The 15,379-nt window shown below is 40.8% G+C and overlaps 1 protein-coding gene across 6 annotated transcripts in view; it reads left to right on the top strand.

Moving 5' to 3' along the window:
- The window catches only part of SPRED1 (sprouty related EVH1 domain containing 1), a 103,773-nt gene that overhangs the window by 46,522 nt on the left and 41,872 nt on the right, over window positions 1-15,379 (top strand). For all 6 annotated transcript variants that reach the window (XM_065593230.1, XM_065593231.1, XM_065593229.1 and 3 more), the window contains one exon: window positions 5,700-5,874. In XM_065593230.1, coding sequence (XP_065449302.1) covers window positions 5,731-5,874 — 144 coding nt within the window. In that variant the 5' untranslated portion in view covers window positions 5,700-5,730. The remainder of the gene's footprint in view (window positions 1-5,699; window positions 5,875-15,379) is intronic.

Genomic DNA, 15,379 nt, shown 5'->3' with positions numbered 1-15,379 from the left:
CTGTTGAACCTCTCGGTGGACATGCCCATGACATTGCCCCTGATTCCAGATTTCATCACACAGGACCCACGGCCACCTTCAGCAACCCAACCTGCAGTCTCGCCACCTCACCGCGTGAAAAATCCATGGCTAAACCCACTAGAGCACCAGTGCTCTGATTTGATTGGGGAAGTTCTCCTTGGCAGTTGAAAGCCACTTATGTAGTCAAGTGGAAAAGGTTCTCTATTTGGTCTGCACAGAAGGGCACCCCTCCGCTGCAGTCCTCAATCCCTTTTACACTGGACTACTTACTCTACTTAAAGCAGCATGAGCTGGCAGTCTCATCAATCCAGGTGCACCTAGCAGCTATTTCCGCTTTCCACCCACATGCAGCGGGGCAGTTGGTATTTGCTATGTTTGGATGCTTCCTTAAGGGGCTAGACAGACTGTACCCCTAGGTGTGGCAACTGGTGCCCCCTGGGACCTTAACCTGGTCCTCTTAAGGCTCATGAGTTCTCCTTTCGAACCTCTAGCAATATGTTCTCTGCTTTATCTCTCTTGTAAAGTGGTGGTTTTTGTGGCTATAATGTCAGCCAGAAGAATGTCTGAGCTCAAAGGGTACGTCTACACTTACCGGAGGGTCCGGCGGCAGGCAATCGATGTTCTGGGATCGATTGATCGCGTCTGGCTTAGACACGATCAATCGATCCTGGATCGATCCTGGAAGTGCTCGCCGTCGACGCCGGTACTCCAGCTTGGCGAGAGGAGTACGCGGCATCGACGGGGGAGCCTCCCTGCCGCGTCTGGACCCGCGGTAAGTTCGGACTAAGGTACTTCGAATTCAGCTACGTTATTAACGTAGCTGAATTTGCGTACCTTAGTCCGAAGTGGGGGGTTAGTGGGGACCAGGCCAAAGCTTTAATGTCTGAGCCTCCTTATACAGTGTTTTATAAAGACAAGGTACAATTGCGGCCACACCTGGCCTTTGTCCCTAAGGTTGTTTCACCATTTCACGCAAATCAGGACATCTTTTTACCAGCATTCTTCCCGAAGCCACATACTAATGACCAAGAATGCAGGCTCCATTCCCTAAATGTTAGACGGGCGCTGGCTTTTTATATTGAGTGGACAAAGCCATTCAAGAAGTCGACACAACTCTTCATTGCCATTGCTGAGAAAATGAAAGGACTGCCGGTCTCATCCCAACAAATCTCTTTTTGGATTACGGCCTGTATCAACACGTGCTACGACCTTGCAAAGATACCAGCCCCAACATTGATGGTGCACTCCATGAGAATGCAAGCTTCATCTGCAGCATTTCTGGCACAGGTCCCCATTCAGGATGTCTTCAGGGAGGCGACATGGTTGTCTCTTCATACCTTTATGTCACACTACACCATCATGCAGCGGGCTAGAGACAATGCTGCATTTGGTAGAGCTGTGCTACAGTCTGCAACTCGGTGAACTCCGACCCCTCCTCCGGGGGATTGCTTGGGAGTCACCTACTTGGAATTGACATGAGCAATCACTCAAAGAAAAATGGTTCCCTATCTTTCGTAACTGTTGTTTTGACATGTGTTGCTCATCTCTGTTCTAAGACCCATCTGCCTCCCCTATGTCGGAGTATCTGGCAAGAAGGAACTGAAGAGGTGATGGGTTGGCAGGGACATATGTACCCAGCCATGAAGGCGCCACTGCAGGGGGCTCGACAGCTGACCCGACGGGTACCGCTAGGGAAAAACCTTCCCATGATCATGCATGTGGTGCGCACACCTACTTGGAATGGACATAAGCAACACATCTCGAATAACAAGTTACGAAAGGTAAGGAACCATTTTTTATAAGGTTTGATCAGGCTGGGATTTCAGGGTTTATATCTGCATTGTTGTTGCCCATTAATAGTTACGTTTGACATGCTAGTTATTCCCTGCTATCTTTTGTTTCAAACGTAATTTCAGAAGTATCTTATACTGCTAATGAAGGATGCTGCTTTGCCATCAGACCTCATAGACCTTTTATCCAGTTAGAACTCAAGACATTTTATAAATGTCTGATGTGCCTTATTAAAACAAATTTTGTTTTCAGTTTAATGGGTGTACAGCAGATAGGTTACAGATCCGATACTCTGTGGAAACTAGTAGCTTTTAATCTAGTGCCAAGGGGAGTATAGTTATACTGTCGGATAACCTTTTCTATTTCATTCACAAACTGTAGCTCGGTGTTCTTTCAGATAACTGCATTCTTCTCTTCTTACCTAGGGCATCCAGTCCTTGTAGGTGTAATTTTTATGTTCATAATTGATGTAAACTGATCTTTGACTTTAGGGTCACACTAGGGAGTTTTAGAAAAGACTTTGTAAGGCTGCTACCCCTTTTCAGCTGTTTTTGTGATAGCTCTTGTGAGACTAAGTAGAGACTTCCAGTTCTGTTTGCCACTATGCCAATTAAACCTTTGACAGTTGTTTAAAAATGTTATGTCACAGGTTTAATTGACTCAGTGGTGGTAATTCTGAAAGATCTTGGAATCTTGTCTACAGAAGCCAGTGGTAGCACCCAGTAGGAATTTGTTCCTAAAATTCCCAAGTGTAGATTGAGTTCTAGGGCACATCAACATGTGAAGTGTTAGAGATTTTAGGGACTAATAGCTCCAATGGCATAAAAGTTAGAGCGATCTCTGCTGTATTCGCAAAAGATACTGAAAAATTAACCTTTTGGTTGTTGCAGTGCAACTTAAAAATATAGATTTGTTTTTGTTACTTAACTGTACTCAGAAATAAAACATGTAAAACTTTAGTGCCTACAAGTCCACTCAGTCCTACTTCTTGTTCAGCCAATCGCTAAGACAGACAAGTTTGTTTCCATTTACGGGGTCCTACCTCTAATTTCCGCCCCCCCCCCCTTTCCCCACATAATGCACTTTCACAATAAAGAGATTGCATTACAGTACTTGTATGAGGTAAACTGAAAAAAAATTACTATTTCTTTTGTTTATCTTTATTACAGTGCAAATATTTGTAATAAAAATAAAGTGAATACTTTACACTTTGTAGTCTGTGTTGTAATTGAAATAAATATATTTGAAAATGTAGAAAAATATCCAAAAATATTTATAATGAATTTAAATTATTGTTTAACAGTGCGATTTTTTTTTATCACAATTTTTTTTAATCATTTGACAGCCCTAGTTTTTCATCCTTTGATGTTTGGATGAGAAGTTTTCATCATTTTAGTATGAAGGGGTTGTTAATGTAGTGTACCATCTTTATTTGTGTTGGGACTTTTTATTTTGGAATCTTGCACTAATTGGCCTTTATCAGTTGTATAAATGGATTTCACAGTAGTTGATGAAAATGTCTATGGTTTGAATGTTGTCATAGTTCAATATACTTGATTAGATGGTACAATTAAGCATAAGGTTAAATGTGAAGATGGTGTTACTGTAACTTGGAGAGCTCTTGGACAAAAGGAAGTTCTATATTTCTGTAAATTGTATTTGGGGATATAGTAAAAGTACAGAAGCCTGTGGAAGTAGCAATACTTCTGTTAACATACAAAGAGAAGTACTGAACTTTAGTTCTGAAACCTCTCTAGGTACTGTATTCTGCTGGTTTGTGAACTTCAGTTTCCTTACATTAAATTTGAAGTTGGCCTGGTGGAAGAGAGCAGAAATGTAATATTTTGTCAGACAAGATTGTGGCATTGCACACTGTTTTTTCCCTTATTCACAGGGAAGCCCTAATATCCTTGATTTCCTTCAGAAGGAGCAGCTTATATGCTGTCAAGGGAGCAGTGACCAAGAAAAGTCTGAAGCAAATGGATTTTAAATGTATAAGCAGACACTTTAAGATCTTGTCTTTACAACTGAAATTCTCTTAATATAGATCTGAGACCAATTATTAGACTTGCAGTAATACTGCACTGTGAAAAATTAAGTTTGAGACTCATACTTGGTTATCTGGCTGCTTCTGGGAATATAAGAATGAGTGAGTGCATGGCAGTACTTCCTTCATGCGTTTTGGGATGTCCCTGGTGAAGGAGAGGCTGCTAATTGATAATGGTACTAAAATGGCTCCCATTGGTGTCATTACACAGACCACAGCAAATGTTTACTTTAGCTACAGTTTTTAGCGATGAAAGACATAGGTTCGGTGAACAACTTATATTTCATTTGTCACCCATAGGCTAAAATGTTCTTGTGTACTTTTTTTTCATTTTCCAGTTTGTACAGCCCCATTTGCACAACTTTATGTATTTGATCATTAGATGTTTACATCATAATGCTTATTTTATTTATTTGAATTACAAGTTAAACCAAGAAAGCCCAACAAGGACTTCTGGTGTGTTAAAAGGTTTTGAAAAGATCAGCATGGAATATCAGAAATTCCTAATGTGTTAAAATGTAACCATTTGTGAAATAAAACATTCTCCCACATCCCAAAAAGATGCATTTGATTATAAATAGTACTCTTGTATAGATATCTTTTTGTAAATTTCTAGTTCAATTCTTATAGTTCATATAACATCACTCAGGTGGCGTAACTTTGCAAACTTGATTTCTGAAACCCAGTGTAAGCCAAACATATGGTCCTCATTTCTTGTAAAATAGTGGATTGCTTTTTCTAAAGTGCATAAATGATTGTGCAGAGGGCACGATCACACAAGTTCCTGGGTTAACCATGTGCTCTCTTTAATTTTTTTAAACACAACAAGTTGCAAATTGGAAGTCACAAACTAGCATTTCCATTTTTTAAAAACAAAAAACCAAAACGAGTTGGCAGAGACTTTTGAAGAAATAATATAGCACACTTTTTTTTAAATAAACCAATTTTTAGATTTCTCTGCTTTACAGTATTTCAAAAGAGCTATGTAAAATGCAAGTAAATTCCATCATGTATCAAACAGAAAAGATGATGTTGGGAGCAAATGGTCCTAAAATAAGTCTAGTACTCTCTTAAAAATGCCACTTCGGTACAAGAAGTAATTGTAGGTGTTCGTAAAAATTACATAGTTCAATCAGCAGAAATATCTATTGTCGTCAGTTAAGATTTTCTTTATTCATAGGACCCTGTAGTATATATGCTTCTTTTATTATTTATTTTATTTATGTATTTATGTATTTATTGCTTAAAGAATATAACTTATGGAACTGGTGAAAACATATAGTTGTAAAGCAAACGGGGGAAAAAACAGGTTTCTTAGCTTAGGGCCTGCTCCTAATCTGATTTCAGTGGGAGCAGGATCAAGCCCTTCTCATTTGTTTACTTTTCTGTACAACTGATAGTGGAAACCTGACTCACTTCATAATTAATCTTCAGTCAGAAGCCGATGCTTCCTAGATATAGTTAGACCATTAAATATATGGTTTCTAAATCCATTTGTATCTTTACTGAAGGCTAATGTTGGTTGGTAAGATTTCTCTGATCACCAGATATTTACCACAACAAGAAATTATATCAAAAGTGCCCAAGGAAAAGGAGAGGCTTACAAAACAATTTTTTTAAGTTAGATTTAAAATAAAAGCATGTTAAAAGTTAGTTTAATATTGGGCAGATTTCCAGGTTGTAGCGTCTGCTCTCTTTTCGGTTGACTGTTGGGAAAACAGAAAGCACTTAACAGACATTTATTTTTATTAATGTGGTCGTGGTATTTCAAATAAGATTGGGTGCTCAGCCATTTTGTGTCTATGGAAAAACTAATTTGTTCATGTTGCATCTCTTTCAGTAATAGTTATGCAAGAGTGCGAGCTGTGGTGATGACCCGGGATGACTCAAGTGGTGGATGGTTACCACTTGGAGGGGGTGGACTAAGCTGCGTTACGGTCTTCAAAGTCATTCATCAAGAAGAGAACAGCTGTGCTGATTTTCTTATCCACGGAGAACGACTCAGGGATAAAACGGTAACCAATTACATTATGAATACAACATATGTATAACTTGATAGAACCTAAAAGTAACACCTACATGTTGTTGGTCTACACCTTTTCCGTGGGGAGGGCACCGGACGACTACCCGCCAAGGACCGTGGCCGCCAGACAAGCAGCCGCCGTGAAGCTGCAACGGTCAAAAGGCGTCGCCACCGAAATGCCCCTGTGAAGCAGCAGCATCAAGTGGCATCACCGCCGAAATGCTGCCGAATTTTGGCGGTAGTGCTTCTTGATGTTGCCGCTTCTTGGCAGCATTTCATCAGTTGCTTTTCCAGCGGCCAGTAGGCGGGCGCACATGGATGCCCCGACGGGCGCCATGGCCCCCGCGGGCACTGCGTAGGCGACCCCGGTCTACAGAATAATTAAACTTCTTAGCCATAGTTGTTTCCACTCTTTGTTGCGTGATTTTACACTGTTTAAATATTCATATGCCTATAAGAGCAAGTACCGTATTTTATTTTTTGACTCTTTAAATTTTCTTCCTGTGTCTTTAAAATTAAGTGTTGCCCTTTCAGAAGTTCAAAAATACACTTTTTGGCAAACAATTAGTTTTTCTCCCCTCTGTCTTTCTAAGAGAGCTTCAAACTAACCTCTCTTTTCTGTTTGTGCATTGGCAAAATCAGTGAAGTCAGCAAAGTGCAGAAAAGTACAAGCATGCAACATTCTTGAAGTTTGTTTAAAAAAAGAAAAAAGGAAAGAAAAAAAATTCCAGAAGGAATTCCATCTTGAACTATAAACATTTTATTCTGGGTCAAATTTTCCACCTAGAGTAAGGCAGTTTCTGTAGTTATTGCTTGAAAATAACCTGTCTGGACTCTGATAAAATAAATACTAGAAAACATTGCATTGCTTGAAAACCACACAGGGGAGTTACAGCGCAGTATACTAGCGAACATTGCATTTCACACCCCTGCAGTTCAAACTGCAGGGCTATGAATTCTTTAAAAGAGTTTCATCTCTTACGTGTATGAAGTGTGCAGTTTCCTTTTAGGATAAAAGATAGAATTGCTTTTTAGATCTGTGTTGCTAATTCTCACATGTGAATACCTGCTCCTCCATCAGTACTGATGAATTTTCTGCCTTTATCTCAGCAGTTAGAAAGGAGGTCCTATGATGCTGTCACCATCTCCATGGCAAGTGGTGGTTGGTTCCCAAACCCTGTTGAAAGCCTTGGACCCTCTTCCTCCTCCCATTGTCCAGCACTTGGCAGGCTCAGAAACTGAGGGTATTAGTGATCCCATGTTGTTTAGATTTTTCTCACAAACCTTTTTTCTAGCCCTAACCAGCCTCTCACCAGACCTCCATAAACTCTAAGATTCTAATAAGGTGCTAAATTCCATCACAGTAGCACTGTCTCTTTTTCCCCCTGCACAGTGCAACCTCTGACATGCTTAGGCTGTCAGCCAGATCACTCTCTGCAACACGCTCTTTTGATTGGATAAAAGGGGGTGATGTGTGACCAGAAAGGGAAAAGCCATTAAAAGGAGTTTCTTGGTGAGCTTTGACTTCGGAAGAGCTGATAGATCACCCACGTCATCAGTGGACGAGGGCAAACTTTCTCCATCATCCTTGGACTAGTTCAGCATAAAGGAAAAGGTACCAGTATTGAAGTTGACAAACTTGGTGAATTTTATTCACTCACTAGGAACAAATAAAGAGCCTTCAACCCATTGCCTCTCTCATCTAAAGAAGCTCTTAAGAATGTGTAGGAAGATCTGAGCAGTTGTTCCAAATCTTAGATTCTCTGATAAAGATTGTGAAATCAATGATCCACTCAGAAGGGAAAATCCATTTTCAAAGTTAATCCAGCCATACTATATTCATGTGGACACGTCAGTTAAATTATCTTCAGACTGCAGGAATGACTACTCTTTTCCTTATCTCAATCAGTACTTCTCTCAACACAAAAAATTTCCATTGAAGTGACTGGAGCAGGGAGCATCCCCGAAGAGTTGTTTGCAGACCAGATAATGAAGAGCTTGCTAAAATGATCTTTGAATCCTTTTCTCCTGCTTTGCAAGCAGCCATAGCCTTCATAGTCTCTGTTTGAACAGTCCTTTCTATCCCCTGCTCCCAGTTTCATGAGCCAGAGAGGCTACCATTTGAGACAGCTTCTCCTCCAAAGTCCTGACATCTCAAAACTTGTTCCTCGCATAGGAGGTCTGAAACTTTTCTCTTCCTTTGCTGGTACTGTGACCAGCAGCTATGCTTTCTAAGATGGGGCGATTCCTCATGGAATCCCAAGACACATCCTCTCTGACCTTCTTTCTCATTATTCTGGTTCTAGAGCACAAAGAGGTCTTTTAGTTCCTGTTTGGGAATTTAGGGGGGAAGGATATAAAAAGAAAATATTCACCCAGTACTGCTTTGGATTTTGTTGTTGTTGTTGTTTTTTTTTTTTTTTTTCTGGAGTTTCATGTTGTATGATCACAGATTTTTAGACTAGATGGTATCATTATGATCATATAATTGAACTTCCTGCATAACACAGGTCATTTCCTGTAACATACCCAACATCATGTGGTTGGACCAAAGCATGTGTTTTAGAAAGCCATCTAATACTGAGTTCAGTACACCAAATTACAGAGAATTCACCACATCCCTTGGAAATCTGTTTCAGTGGTTAATTACTCCTGTATCCAAACTGAAAATAAAGTGCAAATGTATTATTTACTCAAACGTCAAACTACCTTTAGAACTTGTTACGCCCATTGCAAAAGTAGCAAATGGGCAGACTTACTAAGCTGATGTGAGGTGAGGGGATTGGAAATTAAATTAGTTGGGGTTTTTTGTTGTTGTTTGGGGGGTTTTGGACCAAATTTTTTTGGTTCCTGCCTCATGTGATCTATTTGGTATCTAGTTCACTGAGAAGATAGTGAGGTTTTGCATTTGGCATGAGCACGCTCTGGTCCTGGAGGGCAGACCCATTATCTAGTTTTCTGGAATCTCATACACGTTCAGAACAGTGTGTGTGTGTGTGTGTGTGTGTGTGTGTGTGTGTGTGTGTGTGTGTCATCCCCAATTTTAATACTACTTTTTTTCTGTACCACTGACGTACACCTGTACTTAGATGTTACTTAAGTTCTAGGGAAGGTGCCTCTTTAAATGAATACCAGTAGAGTGAGGAAGATAACTAGAATGCAGGCAAGAAGTTTGTTTCCAGTGCAGTCTGAGCAAACAATGTGAGAAACTCTTGTAAAATACAGATACCAATACAGCTTGGAAAAGGAGTTGCTGTGTAGCTAATTATGGGGATAGATGTTTGGTAAGAGAGTAAAAGGAAGCTGTACATTTGTATTGTCTCTGACTTCAAAGGAAAGCTGCTGTAATCAAAAGCTAATGTAGTGACTCAACAGGAAAGATCTGATACCTCAGGTGATTTAGGATAACTGTTAGGATAAAAGAAATGACCCCATATCCAGCTAGTAGCTAGGGTAGGTGGGGAGATCCTCAGACAATGATATTTCATCAGACGGACTATAGCAAGCTGTAAGACAGCCTTTTAAGGCATGTCTACACTGCAATGTAAGCCCAGGGTTAGTGGGGCTTAAGTCAGCTGACCCTTGTTAGGTGACTCTGGGCTTGAGCATCTCAGTTGTATTTTAACCCTATGTTAAAACTTTTTTCTAATGCGTGCTTGAACCTAGTGCTCTGGTGTCCATGTTGCAATGCACAGACCCAAGTCAAAGTAATCATATCCCAGAGTCCCTAGTGCCCCTGGAAATGTGACCACTCTAGCCCTGGGACTGGGAAACTTGACTGCCCTCCCTACGAATTACCAGGAAGCAGCTCGTTTAGCAAAAGTCGTGATCAGTTCACTCTCCTTTGCAAACCCATGAGGCTCTTTGATAGTGTTCTTGCAGATCAGTGATCAGAAGAGAATGAGTTAATGCTGACTTGAGCTGCTGCTCTTTGCAAAGGGGCGGTGGTGGTGGTGGTGGTGGTGGCTTCTGTTTTCAATAGGTTGGGATAGAAAGGACTAAGGAAGTATCCCCATAGAATTGTGGGATACTTCCAGCTGACTCCCAGTATCCAAGTCAGGCGGGGCTGCCTCAATACTGTAAAGCAACATGGCTCAGACCCTGGGTAGTGGCTTAAGTTGAGCTTGGACTCTCCAACCCTACAGGGTCCTGGGTTAGTGTAATTACAGTGTAGATGCGGGGGGTAGGCTTCAGCCTGGGCTCGAGGACAGGCTTACTTGCAGTGTGGACATACCCTTAGAGTCAAGGAACAAATGGATGATGCTAAGAGCTGTTAGATTAACATCCTTCCTACACTGGTAAAATTTGTGTAGTTGCTAGTTTGAAGGATCTTATTGTAGATTCTGTGTTCAAGCATGTAAGTCTTGGCCCATTCTCTTCTCTTTTCTGCAAATGGACAAGTGTGTGGGGTTTTTTTTGTTTGTTTGTTTTTTAAATCTGAACAGAGTTGAGATTTGTGTTATCCCTATCAAGTTGTTTGCTAGTGCTCTGGAAGGAAACAGAACTGTGTCCTTAAGGCAAGAAAGTTGGATACCACAACAGTTAAAGTCAAAGGAATGGAGAAAGTCTCCATCTTCCTCCACAATAGAGCCTGTAGAGACCACTGTGACACAAAGTGGAACAAGTGACATTGGGATTGTAGGATCCTTCACAAAATCTTTTTTTTAAATATAGATTAGAATATCCTTATCAACTTCTGATTTTGAGAAATAGTTACATGTAACTATAATTATGATAATGGCTGCATAGGACACAAGATGGCAGTTCTTATCACAAAGCAAATTAATTTTAAATTTCCAGAAGCATTGTTTTATACAGTTCAAAATGTACTTTATATGGTCACTGAATGATATTAGTGTCTCCAAGAAAGTTTCACTTTGTGTTCTTGCAGTTGAGGTCTTCAAACCTGAATCTCTTCAATATGATATTTAGTCTTTAATTTTAAAGTGGGCCTCTTAATTAAATTTTGATTTGTTTTTAAATAATCTTTGGATACAGCAAATAAATAAATAAATAATATTATGTATTTAGTCTGTCTCTATGATTTCTGGGAAAGACTATTTTAGCTATAACTCTGCAAAGACTTAAGCATATGAGTAATCATATAAGATTCAGTGGGACTATTTGTGCTTAAAGTTTTTAAACATTTGTGTAAGTCTTTGCAGGATTGGGACACAAGTAACTATGGCTTCCTTTCCAATATCATTCCCATCCCACCCATATGAATTCTTGGTCTGTGGAAAGTAGAATTTTCAGAAATGTGTGGGTTTTTTTTTTTTTACCTTCATGAGTATATACAGTCTTCCTAAATTAGAATTTTTTTCTGTTTTACTCCCATAAAATTGTCTTTATATTTTCAATTTTTATCTTCTGATTTAAAGCAGGCTCGAGAGTGTTTGCCTTGTCTGTAGGAAGTCTTGCTATTAACTTGAAAAGAAACTCATTTCTTAACAGCATAAATATCTGATCAGTCTGAATTGCGCCTGGATATTTTTTTGTTTTGTTTTTGTTTTTTTTTGTTAAACCCTAACAATCTAAATAAATGTTATTAGAATTATATGTGAGTGTGGATTAACCAATTAAATTGTATACATAAAAGCTTCTCTTAAAATAACCTCACTAAATTGAGAGCATTTAGCAAGCAATTATTGATTATTCTGACACTGAATTCTTAACTTTGAAGATTCTTTAGTTACTCTAGAAGTTAAGATTAGTGATGAACAAACTTTAGCTGGATCCTATGTAGAGACTTCAGAATTACATGTGATGGGTCAATTTAAGAAACTTAGTGCAGTCTCTCTAAATAAAATGTTTAAAATGTTGCATGTTATTGACGAACGCCATGATAGTAGTTTAGGAAGGAAGTCAAAGTGGTGGTAACAAAGATATTGATTTAATTTAGGAGAGGAAAAGGAGGCTCGCTATTGGACAACTTTACCCAGCTTGTGTAGATCTCTGTTGGAATGTAAAGTTGTCTCACAAAATACCCTTGACATAATTACACACTTCCTCCTTTATTACAGGGAGTCCTCGGACTTACGACACAATTCGTTCCTCGGAATTGCGTTGTAAGTCAAAACCGCTTTTCCCATAGGAATCAATGGTATGAGGGGGGATTGGTTCCTGAACCAAGGCTTTTCACCACAATAACCCAGATTTTTGTACTGAATGAATTATAGATGACTAATGTTGCAACATTAATGTATTTACTGAACACTGTATTTTGTAAACAGCATTCAAATAAACATATAAACTCATATACGCTGCTCCGAATGCCCGCAACACAGGCTCAGAAAACCAGGGAGAACAGAACACATGCTGAGCCTCAGCCAATCACTGTTCAAGCTTTGTGATTGGCTCCCAGCCCCAGGCTCAGCCAATCAAAAACAAGCAGCAACCCTACCCGGCAACAAGCTACCTGCTGCCTCGAAGCCAATCAGAAGCGACCCCTTCCAGCTCTATACCAGTATAATGCAACCAGGAAGTGATTTCAAGCGAACTGTATGTAAATCAAGCGTTGTGAGGGTGAAACGGGCAGTGAATTGAAATGCGTGGTAAGTGGTGTCCCCTGTAAGTCTGGCATCATAAGTCTGAGGACTCCCTGTATAATCACCTTCCTAGATCTGGCTCCAGCCAGTCTATTTGGAACAATTACGCTCCATTTAACATAGTCAGGACTGCTTCTCTGTTAGACACATGTCTATCTTTGCACAGGCTATCTCGATATTAATGTCATTAAATATATATTAGCATAAAGCTTCAAGGTTTTAGAATTCTGTAAATCTTACTTGTTAAATGAGAATGCGTAATAACTAGTTTGGCTTTTTGTTTAATTATGGTGCTTTTCTGTTATGGCTTGCACATTTCTCCAGTTCTTCCTTGTAGTGGAACCCAGTATAAAAATGAAAAGAGGAGGCTGGCTTAATTTGGTTCACCCATCAGAAGTGACAGATGGAATAGGTTACACATTTTCTGGGGAAAAAACATTTTTTGATTAATTTGAGAGATGCAGGGATGCATTTGTATAAAGGAGGCGCACTATACCTAAGTATATAAATCCTGCAGTCTAGGAGACTCCATCCTGTTTTTCAGTCTCTTCTGACTAGAAGTTGGAAAGATATTAACAGGCATACTTGTGCCAGAATGCTAATTAAATTCAAAAGCAGCTAAACCGTAAGTTTGCATGCTAAAATACATAGAACTGTTTCGTCTTCTTTGAGTAGTGTCCCTATGGGTGCTCCACGCTAGTTGGATGTACGCCCCTGCGCCTCTAATCGGAGGTTTTTACTAGCAGTGTCCCGTTGAGCCAGGGCCGCCCAGAGGGGGGTGCAAGTGGGGCAATTTGCCCCAGTCCTAGGGCCCCCCTACAAGAATATAGTAGTCTATAGTATTGCAATTTTCTTTTATGGAAGGGGCCCCCAAAATTGCTTTGCCCTGGGCCCCCTGAATCCTCTGGGTAGCCCTGCGTTGAGCCCGCGCATGTGCTCTCCCTCCCTTCTGGTCTGCCTCTAAGCTATCTAGCACTCAACCGCCTTTGGCCTCCAACAGAGCGAGCAGTCATTCCTTCCTTATCTGATCCATTAACATAAGTAAGTAGTTTTTGTTTCTTTTGTTTTCCTTAATAGTGTTTCCTTTTTTATATACTCCTTTGGGATTAAAGGAAAAATTAAGAAGAAAGAGAGAGAGAAAAAGAACCTTAGTTTCCTGCACTGTCTGAGAGCATCCCCACCCCCTCTACCCCCAGGCATTTAGTGGACTCTTACGGGTTTTTTTTTTTTTTTTTTTGGTTTAAAGAAGAAAAAAAAAGGGGGGGGGGGGGAAGAAGAAGAGTAAAGTAGACCTTTTTCTGCATTCCCCACTGCTAGAGGATGATGGCCCCCTGCCCAGGGGCACTCCTGGCTCTCCCTGCTCCAGAGGCAGCTCTCCTGCAAGGAGTCGATTCCTGTAATGACCAGACACTCACACTGTGTCTGGTGCCTGGGAGAGCCTCACAGAAGTGCTTCACCTTCCACAGCTAAAACAGCCATCTCTCAGGAACTGGGAGCTGAAGTTAAAACTCCTCCTTATTGAGAAGGTACTTACGTCTCCAGGAGACTCTGGTGCTGACCCTGGATCATCCCCGGAGTCTTTAACTTGAAAGGGGATAGAGCAGACTCTCCCTGTAAAGGCTCATAAAAAGGGCTGTGAGTCATTGGTTAGCTGGAGGAGTTCCCCAGTGCGGCCACCTCAGTACCCACGGCTCCGGAAACACATGGGCTCTTTAAATGTGAAGGTAAAAAAACTATCTAAATTCTAAAAATCTGGTACCAAGAAACTAAATAAACCAGTAAAAAAAAAAAAAAAAAAGAAACTTCCCAATTTAAGAGAATAAAATGGGAAGAAGGTGAAGAACTAGAACCATAAACATAGAAATCATGGATATTTATCTATCCTGACTGATAAGAAGGGAAGTAGCCCAACCCCTGAAGGCCCAGCCAATTTTTATTCTGCTTCTGCAGCTGTCAGAAGGCAGATTCGGTGCACCAGCTGCAGAGCCAAATCAGCTAAAGCAGCAAAATGAATTTCTAAACTAATGGTAGCTGTGCTTCTAGAGGAGTCCTTCCCAGGAACCAGGGTGCCCCCTATTCTGTCTCCATAAATTCAGTCCCTAGTATACTCTGCTCACTATCACGTGGCAGGTAAACTCTTAAGAGCAAGTCACAAGCCTGTGGTAACTTGTCTTCACCCCTCAGGATCTGGATGGACTCAGAGGTTTGTGTCTTGTGTGGTCAGGAACTGGGTCCCCTCTCCAGGTTTCCCCCTGGGGTTTGTCTCAGTCCCCTCCCCATTGCAAAATAAAGCATACATTGTCTCAGACAAGATGTTGCCTTCAGCAAGCCCTTCTGCCCCTTGAGTGGTTGTGGCTAATTTGCCTATGAAGAACCAGAGCAAGTCTTGCTCTAAGATGCCTGAACTGATGTTCATAGCTTCACCACCAAACACAGAGTAGATTTCTGACTTCCAAAATGACCGTAGGGGGAGCGCTACTCTGAGCACCCAGAGTAGGCGTCAGTACCGTATGATAGGGGACCAAATGGCTTAAATCTCCCACTTTGGGCACAGTCTGTGTGCCTTGCTTTAAGCCCCTCCACAGTCTGCCTAAACTCTTAGGCTATATTTTTTTCTTGTGTGGAACAATAGAATCTTCCTTTGTGACCTTACCCCCCAGTAGGACTTTTCTCACAAATAAAAATCTGCAGGCAAGGAGTCAGCCCTTTCTTAACCCTGTCTGGAAGGCTGTTCCAAAGGGGAAGCAAAACAGAGTGGCACCATAGGAATGTTTGTCTCCACAGGACAAGAGAAAGCTATGCCCAAAATGCGGAGTCATGAGGGGGTGCCTTCCCTCAAGGGTTTAATTTTTCTGTTTTATCTAGAAAATTTTCAAACCTTAGCTCTCCTTCTCGTGAGCCCAGAGAAGGAGGCTTGCTTCAGAAGTTGCTGTTTCCCTCCACTCCTCC

Source organism: Chrysemys picta, chromosome 4 (assembly GCF_011386835.1).
Source record: "Chrysemys picta bellii isolate R12L10 chromosome 4, ASM1138683v2, whole genome shotgun sequence".
Classification (NCBI taxonomy): Eukaryota; Metazoa; Chordata; order Testudines; family Emydidae; genus Chrysemys; species Chrysemys picta.
The sequence above is the reverse complement of the archived record's forward strand: the minus strand, read 5'-3'. Positions and strand labels throughout refer to the sequence as shown.